Here is a 22,059-nt window from a genome sequence, read left to right as displayed (position 1 = left end):
CACTATGTTTCATGAGAAATTCTATGCTTAGGGAAACTAAGGATTGGAAAAAATAAATGACATTATTCAACAATGGAAAATCAATAGCAAGAATGATCAAGACCAAATGAAGATGTATGTAAATAAGAGAAAAAGACCTCTAGAATTCAAGGATGGAGATTTAATGCTTATTTAAGTACATACATCTAGGTCTTCATGAATACCTTCAATGCACCCTTTTATTTTAAGAGCACTCAAATTAGAAGCTTTACTTTATTAGAATATCTAGTTGAAGTTTCTTTGAGTTTTAAATACAAAATAGAGCAAAGAAACTTACATGGCTAAAAGTACATGAAGAAATATTTATTTTGAGCTATTAAACTCTTCATTTGTTTCATCTAATGAAAATTTATATTTCCAAACCTCATTGAAGAGTTTCATACTTCCATATGACCCCTTAAGTAAGAGGCTTTGTTTAACTCTAATCTACTCTTTGTTCATTTTTTATTTTGAGTTGCTCTAAATTCTAAATTTAGGAAAGAGTTGATAAACTTACATGTCCTACAATTACATGAAATGATATTTATAATAAGCTATCAAAATTCTCATTAGGTTCATTCGATCAAAAGCTATAGTAATTTTAGCATAACAAGGTCTACAATGGGCTTTAGGTACCGAGTTTAGCATGAGGTTACATTTGAACAAAATACATCAAGATATCATGTTTATACTTCCACATAAAAGGATATATGGCAATCATTTTAATCTACGACATGAATACATTGAAGCCTCTTAATCTACTTTGTCTATATCTCACTTATTTCATATTTTCTATAGCTTTCATGTCTAGTTCTGTCTTCTCTCTTCTATACAAGTCTATGCTACTACCAATCCTTTCAATACCTAGTTCAAACAAAAATGTGTTTTAGGTATTGAAGTCCATGCATGTCATAGCCCAAACCTCTTCATAAATCCTTCCAAAAACTTACGAGATGATCCTACCCCGCTTCCTTCCTTCCTCACTCCCCTCACACACACACACACACACTCTCTCTCTCTCTCTCTCTCATGTGAGCAAGGTCTAAACTATATTTACTCAATTTTATATTTCATTCATTGCTTTATTTTAGTTCTACACTAAGTATCCTATCACTATTTTATTATCTTTCCTTATGTATATCTTTACCTTTATGGCAGTGGAAGTGTGCTTATTTTAATGTTGACATTATACTTGAAAAGTATTTAAATATCTTGTCTTGTGTCATTATCTTTTACATGTGGAAACATTCCTTACCCATTATACTACTCATATTAGCTAATAAGTAATTTTGTCCTTGCTCTAAACCAATACTAGAGATGTGTTGCACTACAAGTAAACTCATCAACAAGCTTCAATTCCCTTGCAACAAAATATTGTTCATGAAGCTTATTGTTCAAGTCTGTTCCCATGTGCATAAAGAAATAGCAATGCATTGACACTTGGAAAGACTTACAATACATTTTTAAATAAAGTTTCAGACATTGGTCTCACATGAGAAGTATGGGACTCCCATGTTAATCATATTGTGAAATGCAAGATGAAACTCTCAAGTGAGAATCTAGAACGAGTTGGTGGCTATGCAGTTAACAATCACTAAATTGCTATGAATTGACCCACATGAAGGGTTGTTTCATCTATGGTGGTGTTGGATTCATTTTGTTCTAGAATTGTAGAAACTTTCCTTGGTGCAATCTTGTTAGGGCTTGACGAATCTTGAATATCCGAACAACTCAATGTCATTGTGTGGAGTGATTGCATCACGGAAAAATTTGCAAGCTATCAAGAATCAAAACTCACATTAAAACATATTTCCCATGGCTATTACCATCATGAAAGCACATAATCATGGATTGAATACACACAAAGGAAGATTTCCCATTGTCTTACCATGGATCTCAAAAGCTCGTTTTCTTGAGAAAGATCATGCTCCTACATGAGAAAATATACTAAATATAATAATCATTAAGAGTAGCTGCGCTATCCCTTTTAAATCTATTATGGCCAATAATACACAAGACTACTCCTTAACCTACATTTTTGTTTATTACTTTCTACTTCTAATATAGATGAGATATGCTTAATAAGCATGATAATATATTGTCGTAATTGTTTACTCTCTAATTGAGCAACTAAAAGAATATGAAAACTCACCCTTGCATAGCATCGATGAATATGTTCATTGAGCATTTGTGTCTGTTCCAATAAGGATACAAAAAGTAAATCCAATCATTAGGAATAGAGTTTGCTTTGCAATTGGAAAGTAATGGTCATAAAAGCAAGCATTAACTCACCTTTCTTAATTTGACTCGACTAAGGCTATTATTGAGTTGATGTTCAAGTGTGTGTAAATCTGTGATTTGCATGCATCCCAAGTTTTCTCCAAGCATGTGCCTGTATATGTTTTAATAGAAACATTTTTACAAGTATCACCCATACACATATAACAAAACACTAATTCTACGAAAAATGTTTTATATTACACTATGTGAGAGTAGTAATTTTAAGGAAATATATACTTAATACATTATGCATGTGTATAATATTGGAAATTACTTTCCATATTAAATCAGACTGTGCAAATATTGCGATGACTGCCTCTAACCTGTTTCTCTGTTCTAGTAATGCTGCTTCAAGTTTTAGTCGAGAAACTTCACGCCTCCAATACTGCAAATTTGGCCATAAATTAAGGACTTGATTGATAAATTTTAAGCACTAAGATAGATTTTTAATTGTGTAAATTAAGACTTCACTTCATCAATCACTTAAATTGAGAGTTATCCAAATATGTTTTTTCAGATATATGTTGTAGGTAAGGATTGCCTAATATCATGCCTGATGTAGTCACTTAATGTAGTCTCAATCATTTATTATTCCTCGAATCTAGCATACGAATAGAGCATGTGTTGATGATGTCAAACCAAAGAGGAGACTTGATGACAAGTCCTTTTTGGATCAAAATTGAGAACCGTTAATCCCATGGAGGCTCTACCATCACGATGAATTCATTGGAACCACTTTGCCAAATCCATATGTACACATACAATCAACAAGAATACGAACCCACTTTTTTGAACCCACATGTCACAAATACTAGAAACTTATTTCAAATAACATAAGGATTGTCATGAAGGGACTTGAGGGGAGAGAGAAAGAGAATAGAGAAGACTGCAAGAAAGAGAGAAGAGTGCAAAGGAGAGAGAAAGTCTAGATGAGAAGAGAGCTAGAAATGGAGAGAGAAAGGCAAGAAAGAAGTAAAGAGATGCATGGAAGCCATGAAAGGAAATGAGAAGATAGAGAGAAGAAGGACATAGTTGTATTATTATGTTAAGAAAAATGATGCCCTATACATATGTCATTTTCCCCTTTTATATGCCCCTACTCACTATCTTACATTCCATCCCTATATGAATGTTTTTGTCCCTCAAAAACAAGATTTAGGACTTATTACAATATATGGAATAGGAAAAGAATAGAGTACTACTCTAGTACAATGGAAAATCAAGTAGACTAAGTAAACATCCAAGAAGGATGATAGATCTGAGAATTTGGCTAGCAAAGCTTCATGAAAGGCACCTACATATAATGAAAACCTATCTCGTACAACACCTTCTTGGAGTAAGTCTAATACAATTTTCTATAGAAAAATCCAATCAATGCATGCTAAACATCAAAATTTGGTTTAAAATAGTGAGCTATTTGGCAAGCTTACTTGAACTAAAATAGGGCCATAGATGAGCAATCATCAACCAAAAGGGCCTACCAAAGAGAAAAATTTGTCCACAAGATGGATGTTGGTCTAAATGAGTCCCTAAGCAATCGATTAATCTCTTAGATCAAAAGGTACTCCAACATAATGATTGTGCAAGAGAAGAGAATGGCCATCAACCACATACTCCAGTCCACCTAGATTGAATGGACATAAGGAAATATCCCCATAGTCAAGTCCATAATTGCATCCATAATCTCCCAAATCATAGAAAAGCACAATGCCATCTTCATCTTCATGTATACCCACATCATGTGTTACATCATCAACATATACATACCAATCATCATAACCATGATCAATATACTTATTATCAAATGCATTCAATCACTGTTGTAAAACTTGATTACGTGTAAGTTGATCATGGGGTTGATACAAGATTCCAAAACCTTCAGCATAACCAACTACATCTGTGAGTGCCTCATGTGATTCTACAACTAATATATCATCAACTTGTATATCTTGCTCTTCATTTTCCCCTCCTTGTACATCTACTTGGTCATTGTACTCTTCTTATTCATCTTCTTGTTGATCATGTTGCTCATTATCCCCTTCATATTGTTTGTCATTGTCCTCTTCTTTTCATCTTCTTACAATTTTTGTTGGTCATTATCTGCTTCTTGTTATTCAACTTGCTCATTGCCCTTTTCTTCATCATTAGCATCTTGAAAATAATTCAAAATTATATTTGGGTGATCATGAGGTATAAATTAGTTGTGATATAGGATACCATGGTAGTTATGAACTTGCTGATGATCAAAGCTAGAAGAGTATTGATAAGCATATCCATTATCGTCACGTCCATTATTAGAACTAGGTTGCTAAATCAAGGAATGCTTACATATATAATCATGACTATGATGTTGAATAGATGGATGCTCATAAGCATAATCAGTTGACCATAATAGCCATATTGCCACCAAGGTTCAATGGAATGATAATTTGTATTATGACATGATACATCATATCTATAAGCATTAACATGCTATCCAGATGTACTTGCATTATGACATGATACACTATATCTAAGCATTAACATGTTGTTTAGATGTACTTGCATACCGCTCATGTTTGTTTGCATGTTGCTATCCATATTCATAAGAGGCATGTAGATTATAGTGTGTACCATCAGCATGTACATGTTGGCTATAAGCATAAGCATCGGGTGCATAATGCCCATGAGAGTACTCATCATGACCATAATACTCATCATGCTACTAATAATACTCAAGGTGATGAAAATCCTTACTTGATTCAAGACTTTCTCTATTTTCTCTATTCTCCTTTACAAGATCATATATCGATCAATTAAAGCTCCAAGTTATTCAATATTAGCTTGTGTTTAGAGCCAACATTTTTCAATACAGCTAAAGCTATTGATCCCAGTTGCACTTGTAATCAAGTTGCTTCTACTATGTCTGCTGATGTTTTGTTGGCTCATTTGACAAGTCTTTGCTCAATGCTTTGTATAACAAAAGCTAGATGCATTTGCACTTTTCTTGACTATTGAGATTGCACTAAATGCAATTGCAGCTCAATATTCTTGTAGCATGGAGAAGAATCTAGAGGGGTCATCATTGTTATATAAACTCAACATCCAGTCTCCTTAACCTTTACCTTGGAATATGTGAACTCCTTTACAAAAGTTACTCTCTTGTCTACCAAGTCATTATCAACATGCCGAATGAGCTACTTTGAAAGCACTCCATCAAGATGTTTTAGCACATGATTGCCTTGTTCACTTCAATATGCAATCATCTGATGCAAAATCTAGACGAATTGGGCTTATTTAGTATTTCCTTAACTTTGGACTCAGCATTAGAAGTTCTTTATACATTCCAATGTTGAGAAGTTCTTCATGCATTCTAGTTCTCAGAGACTATTCTTGAATTCATTTGTTGTGTTTATATGCAGTGAATGCATCGTAGTCTCGCTTTTGTTGAGGTATTATCTTTAATGTCATATCTATGTATAGCTTGAACATGTAGAATACTATCATATATAGCTATATTGTAGACTGAATAGGTAGAATATTGTCATATCTATGTTTTAGCTATATTGTACTCTGCTAATGGGTTCAACTTAAGAAGGCCCTCAAAAATAGTTTGTAATACTATTGTAGAGGTCCATATATTCCCTATATGATAGTTCATTCAAAGTTCTCATCACTAATGAAGCATCACCCTTACAGTCCACACATTAAAACATAGTACAAACTTTCAAGTTTACAACAATAATAACATTGTCTCCAAAAATCTCATTTTCAATAGATCTCCACAGTCACAAATGTAACATCATTATTTTCACAAAATTTTCAAGGTCCAAATGTCATCACATAAGATAGCTTTCAATTAGTGATTCCTTCAAATATTATGAATAATGATGCTCTCTCTTTCGATTAGCGGTTGTAGTTTATCAGAGCCTTAGTAGCTCAAGCTAAACCCATGTGCCATTCCTCTACTTCTTGAATACTTAGGCTTAACCATATGTGTGTTCCTTTTGTCTTGCATACATAGGGAGGTAAGTGCTAGGTTTATGAAAGTAATCAATAGCAAGCCTGCAATTCTGATGCCATTATTCAAAAAAATAATACCAATGGTATATCTAGCCCCCCTAAAAGCCCAAATTCATCATGGAAATTTTAATGACCTATAAGCCAATCTTTGATCTTGAAGATGAGGACCACATAAATTATTCCTTTGAGCTAGTTCTTACCTTTAGGCTATAATATGTGCACCTCTAACAAGAAATAATGAGGCCACTTTTGCAACTATTAGAGGTGTTGGAGACAATGTGGAGCTGAAGGTTCCCTTCCAATCTAGACCTCCATGTCCTTGCATATTTTGTCAACAAACCATGCTATGTGCAGACATTTATGATCTACAACTTGCATTAATGGCATTTAGTTTCCTAGGTGTTGCAAGAATTTCCAACTTGCCATCACTCATTCCTGATCATTAGATAGGACTTTCAAAGCCTTCTTTGATCCCATCCAATCACAAATTCTTTATAATCAAAGAGGAGTTTCCAAGTTTGCTTTGATCCTGGCTAAATCTTGAGGATAACATTGCATTGTCTATTGCAATAAGAGCTAGGCCTATTCTTAAGTTTTAATACATTGAAGGGATCTCCACCTTGAGGATAACCCTCCATTGTTTTTGGAAGTAAGGGCTAGGCACATCCCTAATCTATTGATTTCAGCTTGTAGGTGATAGCCATGCTTCACTAAATGTCACTGGTAGGATGTTTGAAGGTAGAAAAGGTGCAATAAAATCGGGCACCTTCCTATGAGCCATCCGATAGGATTATTAATGGATTTGGCTTACAAACTCGAGTCCAAAAGAGCAAAAAATTCCTATAAGTTGCTTGATTGATAAGACTTCTATTACCAATGATTCAAGAATAAAGCTACCATCCAAGCTAGGTACCATGTACAAGTATATCAAAGGTTTCTAAAGGCAAGGAAATAATGGAGAGCTACTTCTAAAATTGGCATGAGGTGCTTTTTTGATCAAGCACAAAACCCTGAATTCAAGTCCACAATAGTTTGGAGCCACTACATGAAGCGGTTCAACGAAAGAAGGATTGCTCTTAGGTGCTTCTCAATTTAGCCTTTGAATCTAAGTAGTCACTTAAGCCAACAAAAAAAAGAGAAAGGTGAAGCACATGGTAGTCATGATCTTGCTTGAAATGATGAGAAGAATAAAGCTAGAGCATGTATTTGGGCTATGGATGCATAGGAAAAGAGAGATGAGGAATACATCATGAAAGTTTGAGGGAAGAAGAAAGAAAAAGCTTTCTTTCAAAAGAAACTAGCATTAGTCTCTCATTTTTACTCCAATAAAGTCCTCTTTTACCAAATTGGCTACCAAAAATGCCTAGAATTGAGTGATGAGCTATTATTTTGACCTAAATGCCTCCATATCTATCCCTTTCATCTTTAAAGATCCCTAAAATTGTCTTTTTTCAATTGTAGATGCCTCGCAACTCACTGCTAAACATAGTCCATGTCTTGAACCTGTAGTACTTGTGTGAAATAGCTTTTTATGATGAAAATTAAGGTTGAATATAAAGAAAAAGAGGGAAAAATGGATCAAAGATCAATGGTCTAATACCACTTGTCATGAAGGCATATAAGGGGAGAGAGAAAGAGGAAGGAGAAGATTACAGAGAGAAGAAGAGTATAGAGGAGAGAGAAAGTCTAGATGAGGAGAGAGAAAGAAAAGAAAGAAGGAAAGAGGATGGAGATCGATAGAAGCCATGAAAGGACAAGAGGAGCTAGAAAGAAGAACAAAGTTGTATTATTTTGTAAAGAAATGATGCCCTATACATATGTCATTTTCCCCTTTTATTATGCCCCTACCCACTTTCGCACAAGGATATTTTGACCAACACATGTAGAAGGTGGATATTCCTATAATAACACTTTTGTGGAATAAAATATCAAAACTTGACCATGTTACAATTATATAATTGTAATAATATTTCCATCACTCATATATTTTAATATAAAAATATTGCACATCTAATGTATGTCCAATAGACTTTGTAAAAGACACAACTAATATTACATCTCTCTTTCATGAGCAACATGGAGTAACTTATAGCCTTTGGGTTTTGGTAAAATGTTATTGTCACACAATTTGTACTATAAACCAATATATGATACATGCTTGGGGATAGTAAATATGACCACGTGATGGTAGTTCATATCATACAATGGCAAGCGAATGCACACTCAATGAGTAGTCCAAGTAGTATATGGACCAAGATTACTAGAAACCTTTATTTGTCATAGGATCAAAAGTGCCACTCATGGTGGATAAGGATAGATGTAAGGCTTGTGTTTAGATTTTGGACTAGGATAAACAAGGTCCAATAAAATTATACACTTTAATAAAAATGCATTTGTCTCTCCAATATTGTGTAGTTTTTATCTTCCCTCATGGATACTTTAGCTAGCTCATTTATTGATGTGTCAAAATATTGTAGCTCTTACAACTAAAATAAAGCTACTATAACACAACCCTTATGAAAAAATTTATGTAATGAGTTTCAAGATACTAAAAATTGTTCAAATATTTTCTCTATTAAGCACTTGGCACAACTAAGAACATCATACTCATCAATCAAAAATCTTTATTCTTGACCACATCTATACTACAAAAGGTTATGAGACAAGCTTGTTTGCCATCAATGATAAAAGGAAATTCCCTTTATAAACTTTATATCTACATGATAAGCCTCTATTTTGACCTAGGCTACTACTTTTGATGTTGCAACCATGGTATTTACTATGTCATGAAAGACTATAATCAAGGGTCTCCCCTAATATTGAGAGCACTTGAACAATTCCATGAATAATGCCTTTGAGTCTCCTCTAGCTCACTATATCATCCACAAGCCAATAGGGACCTAATATAAATGATCAATTTACCAACTTCCAAACTCTTATAGCTACTTATCATAGGAATAAAAAGGTATTCCCAAGTCTAAAGTTGTCCTCCACTCTCCTAGAAATTTTTAACAAGGGTTTCGGGATCAAAGGGTCCCATTTTTCTTCTTTTTTGAAATAGGGCAGGGACTCTCCAAGGTGAATTGCTTGATATGAAGTATCCTTGATCTAGAGGTTTCTTGAGTTTCTCTTTCTACTCAATGAATTTTGTAATAGACATCTAGTATTGTCTCTCTAGTAGAGTGGATGTAGATGCTAGCTTAATCTCATAATCAACCTCTTTGGGATGGGAGCTCTATTAGTTCCTATGGAAATACATTTGTGTATTCCTTTAGCCTGGATGGTTCTTCTTCAAGTTCCTCGTCCTTCTCAATCTAACTAAGCTTGATTAAGTAGACAAGTAGGCCTTTCCTTTATCATTTAACAATATGGGAAGCTTTTACTAATTATATCATAGGCTTTTTAGCCTCACCTTAGGTAGTCACTTGCTACCATTTCAGGTTTTTAAATGTAATTTGGTCCTTTTCACAATGAATTTTAGTGTCATTGGGGATTAGCTAATCCATTGCTAACTAGTACTCATAGGCTCCCATGTTCATAGGTATCTCCTAGATAGAGATTTCTTCAGCTTATCCCAAGTGATGGGTGAGTCAGAAGCTCCTTAGTCTTTATACAATTGTTTTCACTATAAGTGCATTCCCTTGTTAGCTTTAATTTTTCAATGAAATCTTGGTTTGAAGGGATAGTTTTTGCAAAAATGAAGTTGTCTTTCATTGACCAGATCCATATTTTTGCCTTGAATTCTATGTCCTTTCCCTTGCCATCAAACCTGAATAGTTTGACCTTCATGAGAAAGAACTTCTTCTCTTGCACTTCAAAAAGACTAAAGGAAGAATCATACCTAGGATTGACAAAAATTTACATGATCAAATGTACATTTTACTAAAATTTAATCTTCTCCTAACATGTATGGTACAAGATTTCCACAAACTTGTGGTTAAAAACATAAACTTTGTATTATGAGTACACATTTTTGGAAATATAAATACAGACTCTTTTCATTAGACATGGCTATGATAATGTGAGCCAAGTTTATTAAATCAAATAGGGACAATTATTTTGATATGGCTTGTAGGGAAGTAGACCCTTTCATGTTTAGGTTTCCATAGCTTAACGTGTTACATTTCTCCTACAAAGAGTAGGGTTGCTAATTAAATACATCAAGAGATACTTCTAAGCCCATCAACGGATACCTTTCGACGACATCGTCAATGACTCCTTAGAGTACCATGGATTTTGACACCTAGAATTTATTTTGTATGTCCTGTAAAATGAAAGGTTCTAGTTCTTCCCACAAGAAACAACTTGAATGTGGATCCTATATAAACTAATTCATCTAATGGTGTGCTAGCATTAGTCTTCAAGGGCTACTTTACACAAATCCACTCGAACTAAAATGGACCTACATGCACTTGATTCAAAGAGAGTGAAAAATGAGGGGGAGTGTATCATGTCGACCTCTCTACCAATAAGGCATAATCTCAATTCAGCCCCCCTAAAATAATACAAAGTCAGGGTTGTGTTATAAGCCTTCAAGGAGGTCTAATGCAATCCATATCAATCTATTATTGTTAAGATTCAATCAAAGCCTTAAATCTTACAAGGTGCATCAATCAATTCTTAAATGCATAATTTAAATTGGAATTTACCCTAGTAGGTAATCCTTAGAATTATCCTTGGGTTCACTCTTTCCCTTGGACATTTTCCTAGGATTTGCAAGTCTTAAATTTTCCCAACCTTCTTAGAGAACTAAGGTCCTCTCTTGTGTTCATCTTATTTTATCTTGGAAGGTCATTAATTATTTTTACAAATTTTTTGGGGTCTTGAAACAACCTTATCTTAGATTGACTCGATTTAAAAAAATGATCAACTAGCTTAGCATAGGGTCTCTTGTGTAAACCCATAAGAGCAAAACTTATTTGGGTCAAGTGCATCAATAAGCTTTCAAGTTATCAAGTTAGAGGATATATTACTTGCTAATCTATCTTTTAGCAAAGATATTTGAAGATAAGCATAAGACTTTAGAGAACTTGTTAATCAATTCCACTTATCCTTGGGTTCTGGCCAAGTTCCATTTCGGAGACTCTTCTCTAGGGCTTCATGTTTCTAAAGGAAGATCTAATGGATTGTTCCCATCAATCTTTTAATAATGACATATGATCATGTAGTCCCTAATTCCAATCTATCTTGAGTAGATTGTTTATCAATGGTGCTTATGTTAAGTAAAACATCATTCTTGATTATTTAGGGTCTTTTTACAAAGATATCTAAGTTCTATCAACTTAGTACAAGTTAAAAGTTCATGTGTTTCTATTGTTAACCATTGAAAAAAAAAGGTTTATTAATTTCTAAGCTTAAGGTTTTGCTCACTTTCTTAGCTAAGGTAAGTTTTTATTTCGTTAAAATCTGATGATCTTTTTCTAAGAATTTTCTTTCAAAGGAATGGTCCTAGATCTTAGGTTTATCTATCATTTTGTTTTCTATGAATGATCAAGTATCTCTAACTTATTTAAGGCTATTAGAACTTAGGTTTATCTATCATTTTGTTTTCTATTAATGATCAAGTATCTCTAACTTATTTAAGGCTATAACCTTAAATAATGTTCCTTATTATCAACTTAGCCTTGAATTTATTGTAAAATTTTCAAGATTTTTGACAACGAAGATCTTAATTTGTGTTTCTTCAACCAACTAAATCAAATGAAGAACCTGAAATTTGTTTGGCAGACTTGGTGCATTATTGATGCTTGCTACTCTATTTCCAATTCCTACACACATAGTTCCTGCACTTCTTTCCTTGAATGCCATCATTTGGGGCAAGTACTCCACTTCATACAATGCTCCTTAGCTTCAATGTTCTTACGGGATCTTCAATAGAAGGTTAAGACAATGGATGTGATGTGGCTTTAGGAGCTTCCTTAGCTAAGGATGGGAAGAGTGGAAAAGGCAGTTGCGCTTTGATGTAGAGGGGGGAGGTCTTCCAATGGGAGCTTGAAAGCCTTCTCAATCTCCTTTTCTCATGTCTATCTCCCTTTCCTTTCCCTCACTCTATCTCTCTATCTCTCCCTCTCTTACTCTATATCTCTCCCTCTATATCTGTCTCTCTCTCTCTCTTCCTCTCTCTCTCTCTCTCTCTCTCTCTCTCTCTCTCTCTCTCTCTCTCTCTCTCTCTCTCTCTCTCTCTCTCTCTCTCTCTCTCTCTCTCTCTCTCTCTCTCTCTCTCTCTCTGTGTGCAGCATCTCAACAACACAAGGCAATATCAATCCATTAAGGCACTAAGGTTTATATAGCCTTAGAGGGGAGGTACCATCCTCTCCTCATTGTTATTGACACTAGCCATGTGTTGAGATTACATGGCATGGTAGGGAGTTACTATTTGATCTACATGAGTTGGAGGAGGTGACACTTTTGAGGGGGAGGTGGAGACATGGTTGGCAAATGCAATAGTAAGTAAGTGAACTACAAGGCTTAAAGTTTTTTTATTTCTACATTTTTATTTTCTTAATCCCCTCGTGGGGAAGGACCAAGATATTACATCTAAGAATAAGTAAGGCAAAGATATAGCAGGCTAGAGTAGGTTAGGTGGAGATGTAGTCTAAAAATAGGCTAGGTAGTTTAGGATTAGTCTTAGATGTTGACTAGGCTAGGGCTCAGCTAGGTCTAATCTCTAAGGTACTATGGACTAGACATAATTGTTTGCTAGGCATGGGCAAGATATTTAGGTGTAGGTATAGCTAGGTTAGGTGAGACATAACCTAGATTTGGTGCAAATGTAGCCAAGATAGCTAAGGCATAAGATAAACATACTAAGCCTAGGATTATGCGCAATATATACTAGGCTTTAAGATAAGTGTAGATATGATAGAAGCTAGGTTAGCTAACCTATAGGGATAGGTGTAATAGAACCTAGATAATGCTTGGGCTTGAGGGTATGCTAGCCTCTACAAAGGTGTAGTGTAGAGCATGTGTACAAGGCTAAGCATAGCATATGCTATATATATATATATGTATGTATGTATGTATGTATGTATGTATGTATGTATGTATGTATGTATGTATGTATGTATGTATATGTAGACTAGATATACAATATACTCTTGCACTTCGGGGAGCAGATGGTACAACATACCATCATCGAGGTTATCGAGGTTTGTATAGAAAATTACCTGCTCAAAATTACGTACAAGAGAGATTTAACATTTGTGAGATACACCATGTCGTAATAAAATTTAAAAAAACATGAGTTCATGCACTTGTTCACAATGGGCCGGCAATGTAAACGTGTCATGCAAATCCGTCCATCTTTTTTTAGAATCTATTTCAAGAAATCCAGATAAACCTCGTTGAATAGTTGCCCCAACTCTTTCTAATACCACTTTGAACCACTACATATCAAATAGGATCATGGAGAAGCTACGGTAATCCACCGTGATAATGCTTTGCAAGTTCCCAAAATACCCATCTCATCTATAATGGTCTTTGGATCTATTACTCGTAGTCGGATCTCTTGCGGTTAGGCTAGGATAACCCATGTCACATATGCATAGGCTAGGCCAGGCCTCTAGGAGACATAGGCTAGGTAACCTCTTTGCTGCGGTAGATACTAAAAACTCATCGTACAAGGATGCTACTATATAGTCCTTGCTCCCCTCAAGTATGTTCTTTCAATGGTTTAAGAGGTGCCGAAAAACTTATTTGTACAACTCTCTCATGAGAGATATCACTCTCCTCCCCTCATCATTCATGATTACATGTCCTATCCTGTCCTCTTTCACCTAAGACCGCACCCTTGTGCATAACCAAGAGATCCCTGTACATCTGCTGTATCCCTAGGTAGTAGTATCTCTCGGAGTAGGTTGTTGATGGGCTTTGTGTTGGCCAAAAAATGTGTAGAATGGTCAACCTCTTGCTTTGGATGTAAAGATGATAGTGGTTGAAATGAATCCTTGTATTCCTCTAATAGCTCTAAATTCAATCTAGGATCCCGTTTCTTTGTAGAAGAAGATGGTTGATTTGATGACTACTCTTCATCTACTTTTGCAAGCAAAAGAGTGAAGATACATGACTTGGCATTGATTTCCTTTTGCAATTTCTTTATGGAGATAAGTTCCATATGTTTGTGGTCTATGCCTTTCATTTGTATGTGCTTGTGATACACTTGACAGAGAGACTACTACATCCAGTTACATGTTACGACCCAATCATAGAGATGAGGTGGGCCAAGCAGGGCCTAGCAACCTAGACAAAGTCTCAATGGGAAAGAAAAGCCATATGTAAAGAAGAAGAAAAGAAAAGAAAAGGTCACGCTTAAAACTGAGAGAGTTCCACGACACTACCTACAGCGAAGGGAGTCATGAACGCGGAGGTAGAAAAATCTACTTTGAAGACTACAGAAAAAGGAATTGCTAAGGTTGGGGAGTATCCCAATCCAAAGTGCCAACTTGAAGCCATAGGTAAAGTTAAGGAGTGGGTGAGAGAAGCCCAAGAACACTTAAGGGACGTTGAGCCCATCTTGGAGGGTGAAATTGATGATGTGTCTAGTGTGAGCATACTGGTTTCACCTACGTGACTGAAGCCAAGAGACATCAGTGGACCTCAACCAACACCTAATCAATGAATCTTGAATGCCATTGGCCAGCAACAAGCTAGCCTAGGCCATTGGCCAAGGAGCACAGAATCAGGAGATAGGCAAGCAATTAACAATCTTCTTACGATGCTAGTAACCACTCTAGTGACTTTGAGCTTAAGATACCTACTTACATAGCATCTGATGTTGTGGAAAGAGTTGAAACAATGGGTGGAAGGACCGCTTTAGTAAGAGGAAATTGACTTACACAACCATGACGCAGTGACACAAATATAGAGCTTGACGCTACACTGAGTGCCCAAGTCCTTACATGTCAATACTTTCTAGGAAGGAAAAAATATGCATGTAGTCTTCCTAGTCCTAGAACTAGGAGATGCAACAAGGAAGGGAATAGTAGACATGGGGGCAGGAGTTGGTGTGCTTACGCATGCGTAGTGCTCGAAGATTGGGGTGACCCGTGTGTTGAGAATGCTAGGTTTAATGTCATGTTGGCCAATGGGATGAAGGTCAAATCATTCAGAGTGGTAAAAATTTAGCCATTGAAGATCATAGGAGTTCAGTTCTCAGTAGAGTTCATTGTTGTTAAGGGATTTGACTATGATATCCTGTTAGGCCGACCCTAGATGTGAAATGCATGAGTCATAGAAGACTGGGGCAATGGTCTGATCTTCTTAGGAAATCAAACAGAAGCATCGAGGGTAGAAATGGACACTTGGAAGACTACTCGAGTTGACCTCAACACCATCTCAACTTTGGTGAAGGGTAACACCCAAGTCACAATATCTCATGGGCCAGTAAGGAAGTATATCCCCTGCCCTAAGGAGGAGCGTGATTGGATGCATGTGCTAGCCATGATCGATTTTCCATTCTTAGACAATAAGGAATACGAAAATGTTGCTAATGCAATCGATGAGTCCAAGGATAAACCCTCAGCGGCACTATGCATGATGTCCAGAAGCCCATGTGAATGGCCCACCCATATCGCATTCCATATCCCAAACAACAACTAAGAGATCCACAAGATCTTAGAGTACTTGGCAGATGAGCTAGCTGGCAACCTAGTCACTAACCTCAAACCCCTCCAAGCTCTATTGAATGAACCCAAGTGGAGGTGGACCAAGGTCCACAATTTGAACTTGATGTATAATTGGGCCTTAGTCACCAATGAGAAAGAAATAGAGCAATGAGGCATAAGAAGTGACACGCAATCGAATGAGGGCAGTTTAGATTATGAGTATGAAAACTACTACTCTATGGTGTAGGGGAGACCGACACCATAGAATACGACATGGATGGTCGAGTGATCAAGGAGATTAGAGTAGAATCAAAGCCATAGAGCATCAATGCATCTAGAATCAAAAGATAAGTTTTTAGAACTAAGTGTGATTGCACTTTACTAGACCATGTAGGGGTGATAGACTACGAGCAAGCAAGGTTAGTTCAGCCACGTGGCATGCCCCTAGTGAGAAAGGAGTCAGTGTCTACAACCATTAGGAGACACTCCCTCTTCTAGCGAATATGGAGAGTTCAATTCTAAGTGGAAAGTAATCTCAAATAGTGACCCCAAGATACCTCAACCTCCTAGCACAAAATGCACCAAATGAGACCTACTGGTCCAGTTGAGGCACACCAATAGTTGAAGAAGGAAAGGAAGAGATAGACTAGGGAGTGGAAGCTACAGAATAGAAAAAGCCACAAGACCTACCACAACCATTCATGAAATTCAAGAAAGGCGATAGGGTAGTGAACTTGCTAGGAGTCAAATAATAAGGGCAATCGAGCGAGTCTATAGAAGAACCTGCCAAAGTAAAAGAGGTTGACTTGGCTGAGGAAGGGGAGACACCTTGACCGGTCTTTATAAACGATGACTTGATCAAGATGGAAGAAGCAAGACTCATTTCTCTCCTACAAGAATACATATACGTCTTCGCTTGGTCACTCAATGAGCTGAAAGGAGTGGATCTGAGTGTAGTGACTCATAACATCCCCATGACACCTGATGCAATGCTGGTCAAGTAGGGACCGTATCCAATAAATCTCAAGCATGCTCATGCGGTCAAGGAGGAGATACACAAGCTCTTAAGAATCATCTATGAAACTGAGAACACAGATTAGGTATAGCCCATTATAGTCATCCTCAAAAAGAAAAGAAAAATCAGAGTGTGCGTTAACTATAAGAAAGTCAATGCTTCTACGAAGAGAAAAAACTATTGATTGTCGTACAATGAGCATATGCTCAAAAGAGTAGCTAGCAAGGAAGCCTACAGTTTTTTGGATGGATTCTTAGGTTACAATCAAGTGCAAGTGCATCCTCATAATAGGCATAAGACCATGTTTGCTATCCAATGGGCTGTCTTTGCCTACATAGTCATTCCCTTTGGGTTGACTAACACACGAGCCAAATTTCAATGGCTCATGTGTACAATCTTCAAAGATACTCTTTGATGGGAGTTAGAAGTGTTTCTTGATGACCTATGTGCTCACTCGAGTTGGAGCGAATACCTAAACAAAATCCACATAGCCTTTGAACGATGCAGTAATTTCTTGGATTTCCCAAGAGGTTGTTCCCACCCTCTTCTTTATTTCAAACCTCCAAATGTACAAAAAATCAACAAAGTGTTAGACAAATATTTTTTTGTGATTTTCTCGGATCAGATTGCTAAGAATATTTGAGTGGAATGAGGAATGCCAACATACATATAAAGAACTGAAAATGGCTCTAATAACTGCACCAATACTACAAGCTCAAGATTGGACCATAACCTTCCATGTCCACATTGACACCTCGAAGTTTGTCGTGGGAGCATTGTTGTGCCAGCCTGACAATCACAGTCTAGACTATCCCATAAGTTTTGATAGCAGACAACTCATGGATACCAAAATGAATTATTCCACTACGGAGAGAGAAGGTTTAGCCATGGTTTTTCATGTGAAGAAATTTTCGGCATTACCTATTGGATATGCCCTTTACTTTCTTTGTTGACCATCAAGCTTTGCTCTATCTTGGTAATAAACCTTGTGCTACATGGCTTGCTCGATGGTTACTTCCACTGTTAGAATTTTACTTCTCTATGGTTGTGCACAAGGGAAAACAACATTCCATGACTGACCACATGTCCTGCATACCCACAAGAGACACCGTTGGACATGGTATCACTGATGATTTACCTGAACTTTTCTGGTGAGACACATTTGTTTAGAGCTTACTTGACACTGTATTAGGTAGGCAATATAGTCCCAGTTCTTGAACATGGATTACCTGAAAGACCCTTTGAAAAGGCCTGACTTAGGTGACTCATTCTTAAGATGCAGCCTTATCAATTGACAGTAGGACATCTATATAGGTTAGGGAAGGATGACTTACTTCGTAGATGCATGTGCAAGCTTGAGATGCATGACGTACTTGCAAAAGCACACATCGGAATTGCTAGAGCATACTTTAGCAGAGATGCGATAGTCTGAAAGATTTGCAATCTCAACTATGGTGGCTTACACTTTTTCGAGATGCAAAACTATTTTTAAAGTAGTGTGATGAATGCCAATGGATTAAAGTACATGTTTGCAAGGAAAAGATGGAGTTGACTCCAATTATTGCAAGACAACCTTTAAAAAAATGGAAAATTAACTTCATCGGGCCTATTAGTCCTACACCACAATATTCGCAGGCCAAGTATATCATTGTTGCTATACTGACTACCTCACAAAGTGGGTAGAAGAACAAGCCACTAGAAACAACGATGCTAGAACCATAGCTAAGTTCTAGTGGAAGCAGGTGAACTCACGATTCGGCTGCCCCATTGAACTAGTTAGTGATCACAACACACATTTCATCAATGAAGTGATTTTTCACCTCCTGTCTACCTTTTTTATCATACATTGGAAATCCTCACCTTAATACCCTAGAGAAAATGGCTAGGCATAAATTTACAAATAATATATTAGTGAATTTCTTGACCAAAATTGTCTTTGCTTCACGTAGTGACTGGGACACCAAGCTCATGGCAGCCTTATGGGCCTATCAAACAGCCTATAAAATAGTTGTAGGCCAGACTCCCTTTAGATTGGGCTATGGAATTGATGCCATTTTACCGATAGAATTATTTATCCCTAGCTTGGGAGTAGCCACTCAAGAGAGATGGGATGGGATGGAAAGGAGGTATGGACAAAACGCTTAATTGAGCTAGAACGCCTATCAGAGACTCAACTTCTAGCTACCATTGCACTAATTTGTGAGAAGGTGCGATGTAAGAGTTGGTTTGACCAACATGTAAAGTAGTGAGACTTTGATCAATGTAGCCTCATGCTGTTATACTAGGTGAGAGGCCACAAGCAAAAGATAAAGTTTAGGGGATTGGGGCCTTTTTGCATTTGTACCATTAGTCGAACCGGTAACGTAGAGCTCAAGACCCTAAATAGAGAGGGCATCAGCTTTTTCAATGGTAGCCGCATAAAGAAGTACTGCCCTCCCATACATCCACTACACGAGCCTCCCATAGCAGAGTCCACTCTGAAAGTCTGAGTTGCCATAATTATGAAATTTAAAGACAAGGACGAAGAAGCAATAGAACATGCTTACCTGCGCATAAGAGTCATTGCCCAAAGAGCACATACTTTTGATGCATTGATTGATGAGGGAGTTGAATTCAACATCCTAACTCATGATCATTGGGCTCACATCGATCGACCACAATTATAGCCCATGAGTGCTAAACTTAGCCCTTTTGGGGGGCCAATCATACACACTTTTAGGAAAGTACAAAGTTGCAAACTTTATGGAGTTTGAAAGCATACCCATAATCTTTTATGTGTTGCCAAACACAAAAGATGTTGATAAGGAATCATTGCTAGGGGGGAAGCACCAAAAACGAGTAGGAATAGTCTAGTACAAAACCTTAAGTGACAAAGAAGGGCAACATGACATGTGGTCTAGCCACCACAGAAGAGCCAGGAAGTCGAAGAAGGAGACCCCCCAAAGAAGAGCAAAAGAAGAGAGGAGGAAGAATGAAAGAGGTGACTACCTCATGGCTCAAAGGGAATCCAAGGAGGCAAAAGAAGAAAGAAAGAGAAAAGCAGACAAAGAGGTGAAGCAGCTCAGGAGGAGAGAAGAAGAAGACATAGCCTGAGCTATCCGCCTATTAGTGGAGCAGCCCTCTAGAGAGGCATTGACTGCCATGAGTTCGCATGGAGAAGAACACCCACGGACAACCTCCCAAGTACCCAAAATTGTGACACCCCCAACAACAAAGGGTATGCGCAAGGGTTGAGTTGACCCTATTTACCCTATCTTAGTGCCTACCACCCCAATCTCTACACCCACCCAAGGCACTTCTACCACAGTAGATGTCAGTAATCTTATGGCCTAGGTGAAATTGCTAATCAATAAAAATAGATAACTCAAAGAGAAAGTGGAGGAGCCCCAATGATGGACACAAAGAGATTGATAACTCCAAATGTGGAATCATGAAAAGATCCTAAGAGATAGAGGGGAGAAGAGTCTACAATGACTAGCCCTCCAGCACTACTGTCATCTATGAATTATGATGACTATGTTAAGGAAATCCTTTCCCAACTAGACAGAGCAAAGGAGAAAAAGAAGATGGTTGTGGCTCAGCTAGAATCAGAGAAAGATGCATTAGCGGCTTTCTAGCTCAAGAAAACCCACAAAGTAGCCAGGTACCAATGCAAAATAAGTGAGCTAAAGGCGGAGCTCAGGGCTAAGGAGGAGCAAGAGATTGGCAAGCAAAGAAAACTTGAAGATGAGACTCAGGAGCTAATGGGACTTCAAAGGGAGTACAAACTTTTGATCCTACAACAAGAGGAGCTACAAGGATAGATGAAGAGGGTCCAAGATGCCATGGAGGAGCTTGCAACCGAAGAAGAAGAGAGGGCCCAAAGGTACCATGAAAACATGGATAAGTTTGAGAAGAGGGTGGATGTGGAGCTAGAAGAGCATAAATAACTAGAAATAGAGATCAAGGAACAGGAGTAGAGAATAAGGGCCTTAGCCCAAAGGCACAATGAAAGCTTGGAAGTGATCAAAAGAAGAGCAGATGAATGGGTGGGAAGGAGTGACGGAAGGGTGAGAGACTTGATAAACTAGCTAGCCCTTGAAAAAGGTAACAAGATGTTAGTACAAAACATGGTAGAGGCCGTGCAAATAAGTTTGGAAGCCCAATAACATGCCTTCTTCAACACTCTCTTAGACGACACACAACATTGAGCAGAGTGTCATCAACCAAGGTGATGGTGATTAATGTAGGAAGAAGGTTGGGAGACATGTGGGTGGGTGAAAGAGAGAAGAATCCCACCTTATGTGGAATAGAGCCTCCTAACTACTGGGACAATAAGGTCATGGAAGTGCCCAGAACGGTGAAGGGCTAGGAGTGCTAGACAAGATGGAGAAGGCGCATTTGGGATGTCAACATGGATACATGGATGTAATTTTGCAACACCCTACTCTTTAAGAGGAATAACCCCACCTACATGGCATATCCTAGAAGGATAGGAGTGGACTTCAATCTAGACGTCCTCTTTTCCTATTCCCTTCTAGTTGCCCTATCCCTTCACCTATGCCCGTCTAGATTTTACAATTTTCAGATGGAGGGAGTGATCAAGCATAAAAAAGAGGGCTCGCCACCTCGTATAATAAGAGCACAACTTTTACCATACAAACAAGGAAATTGATGAGTTGAAGTACCTTGCTGACAACGACTCCTCCTTCCTTTGGAAATGGTATGCTCTCTAACTTTAATGGGAGCTCTTGGATGACCAAATCATGAGCAATGTTGAGTGGAGACATGCCATCAAAACCTTGAAGTACACTTGCAGTGGATAATACCCTTCTAAGCATAGAAGATCTTTCATATCTCGGGCAAGAGAGGCCGCAAGTACACTTGCATGGCCTCCAAACCTCCAAGAAATGCTCTCTTCAACTAGAAAATTAGCCTTCCACTCAACAAGAATGAGGCACAAAAAATATATCATTTTCATCTTCATCCTTACTCTCTCCCTTCTCCATAGTTGAAAGAAACAAGAAAAGTACAAGAGAGGCAAGATAGCAAGATTTGTGCCAATGCTAGGGAGAAGAGAAGATACTTGCAAGTAGAAGATAAAGAAGAGAGAGAAGGAGGTTGCAACCACCTCTCTCAACCACTTTTCCCCCAAATCACATG

At 37.5% G+C, this 22,059-nt stretch overlaps 1 protein-coding gene across 1 annotated transcript in view; it reads right to left on the bottom strand.

Moving 5' to 3' along the window:
* Positions 1 to 1,384: 1,384 nt before the first annotated feature.
* The window catches only part of LOC148029993 (agamous-like MADS-box protein AGL11), a 189,383-nt gene continuing 168,708 nt past the window's right edge, over positions 1,385 to 22,059 (bottom strand). The window contains exons 3-7 of the mRNA XM_087686270.1: positions 2,622 to 2,683; positions 2,311 to 2,410; positions 2,171 to 2,212; positions 1,907 to 1,948; positions 1,385 to 1,795 (exon numbers count right to left, since the gene is read on the bottom strand). Of these exons, the coding sequence (XP_087542396.1) occupies positions 1,613 to 1,795; positions 1,907 to 1,948; positions 2,171 to 2,212; positions 2,311 to 2,410; positions 2,622 to 2,683 (429 nt within the window). The 3' untranslated portion in view covers positions 1,385 to 1,612. The remainder of the gene's footprint in view (positions 1,796 to 1,906; positions 1,949 to 2,170; positions 2,213 to 2,310; positions 2,411 to 2,621; positions 2,684 to 22,059) is intronic.

Source organism: Lygodium microphyllum, chromosome 10 (genome assembly GCF_053477565.2).
Source record: "Lygodium microphyllum isolate KBCC chromosome 10, Lygodium_microphyllum_v1.1.10, whole genome shotgun sequence".
Classification (NCBI taxonomy): domain Eukaryota; kingdom Viridiplantae; phylum Streptophyta; class Polypodiopsida; order Schizaeales; family Lygodiaceae; genus Lygodium; species Lygodium microphyllum.
This window is presented reverse-complemented; position numbering and strand designations above follow the sequence as displayed.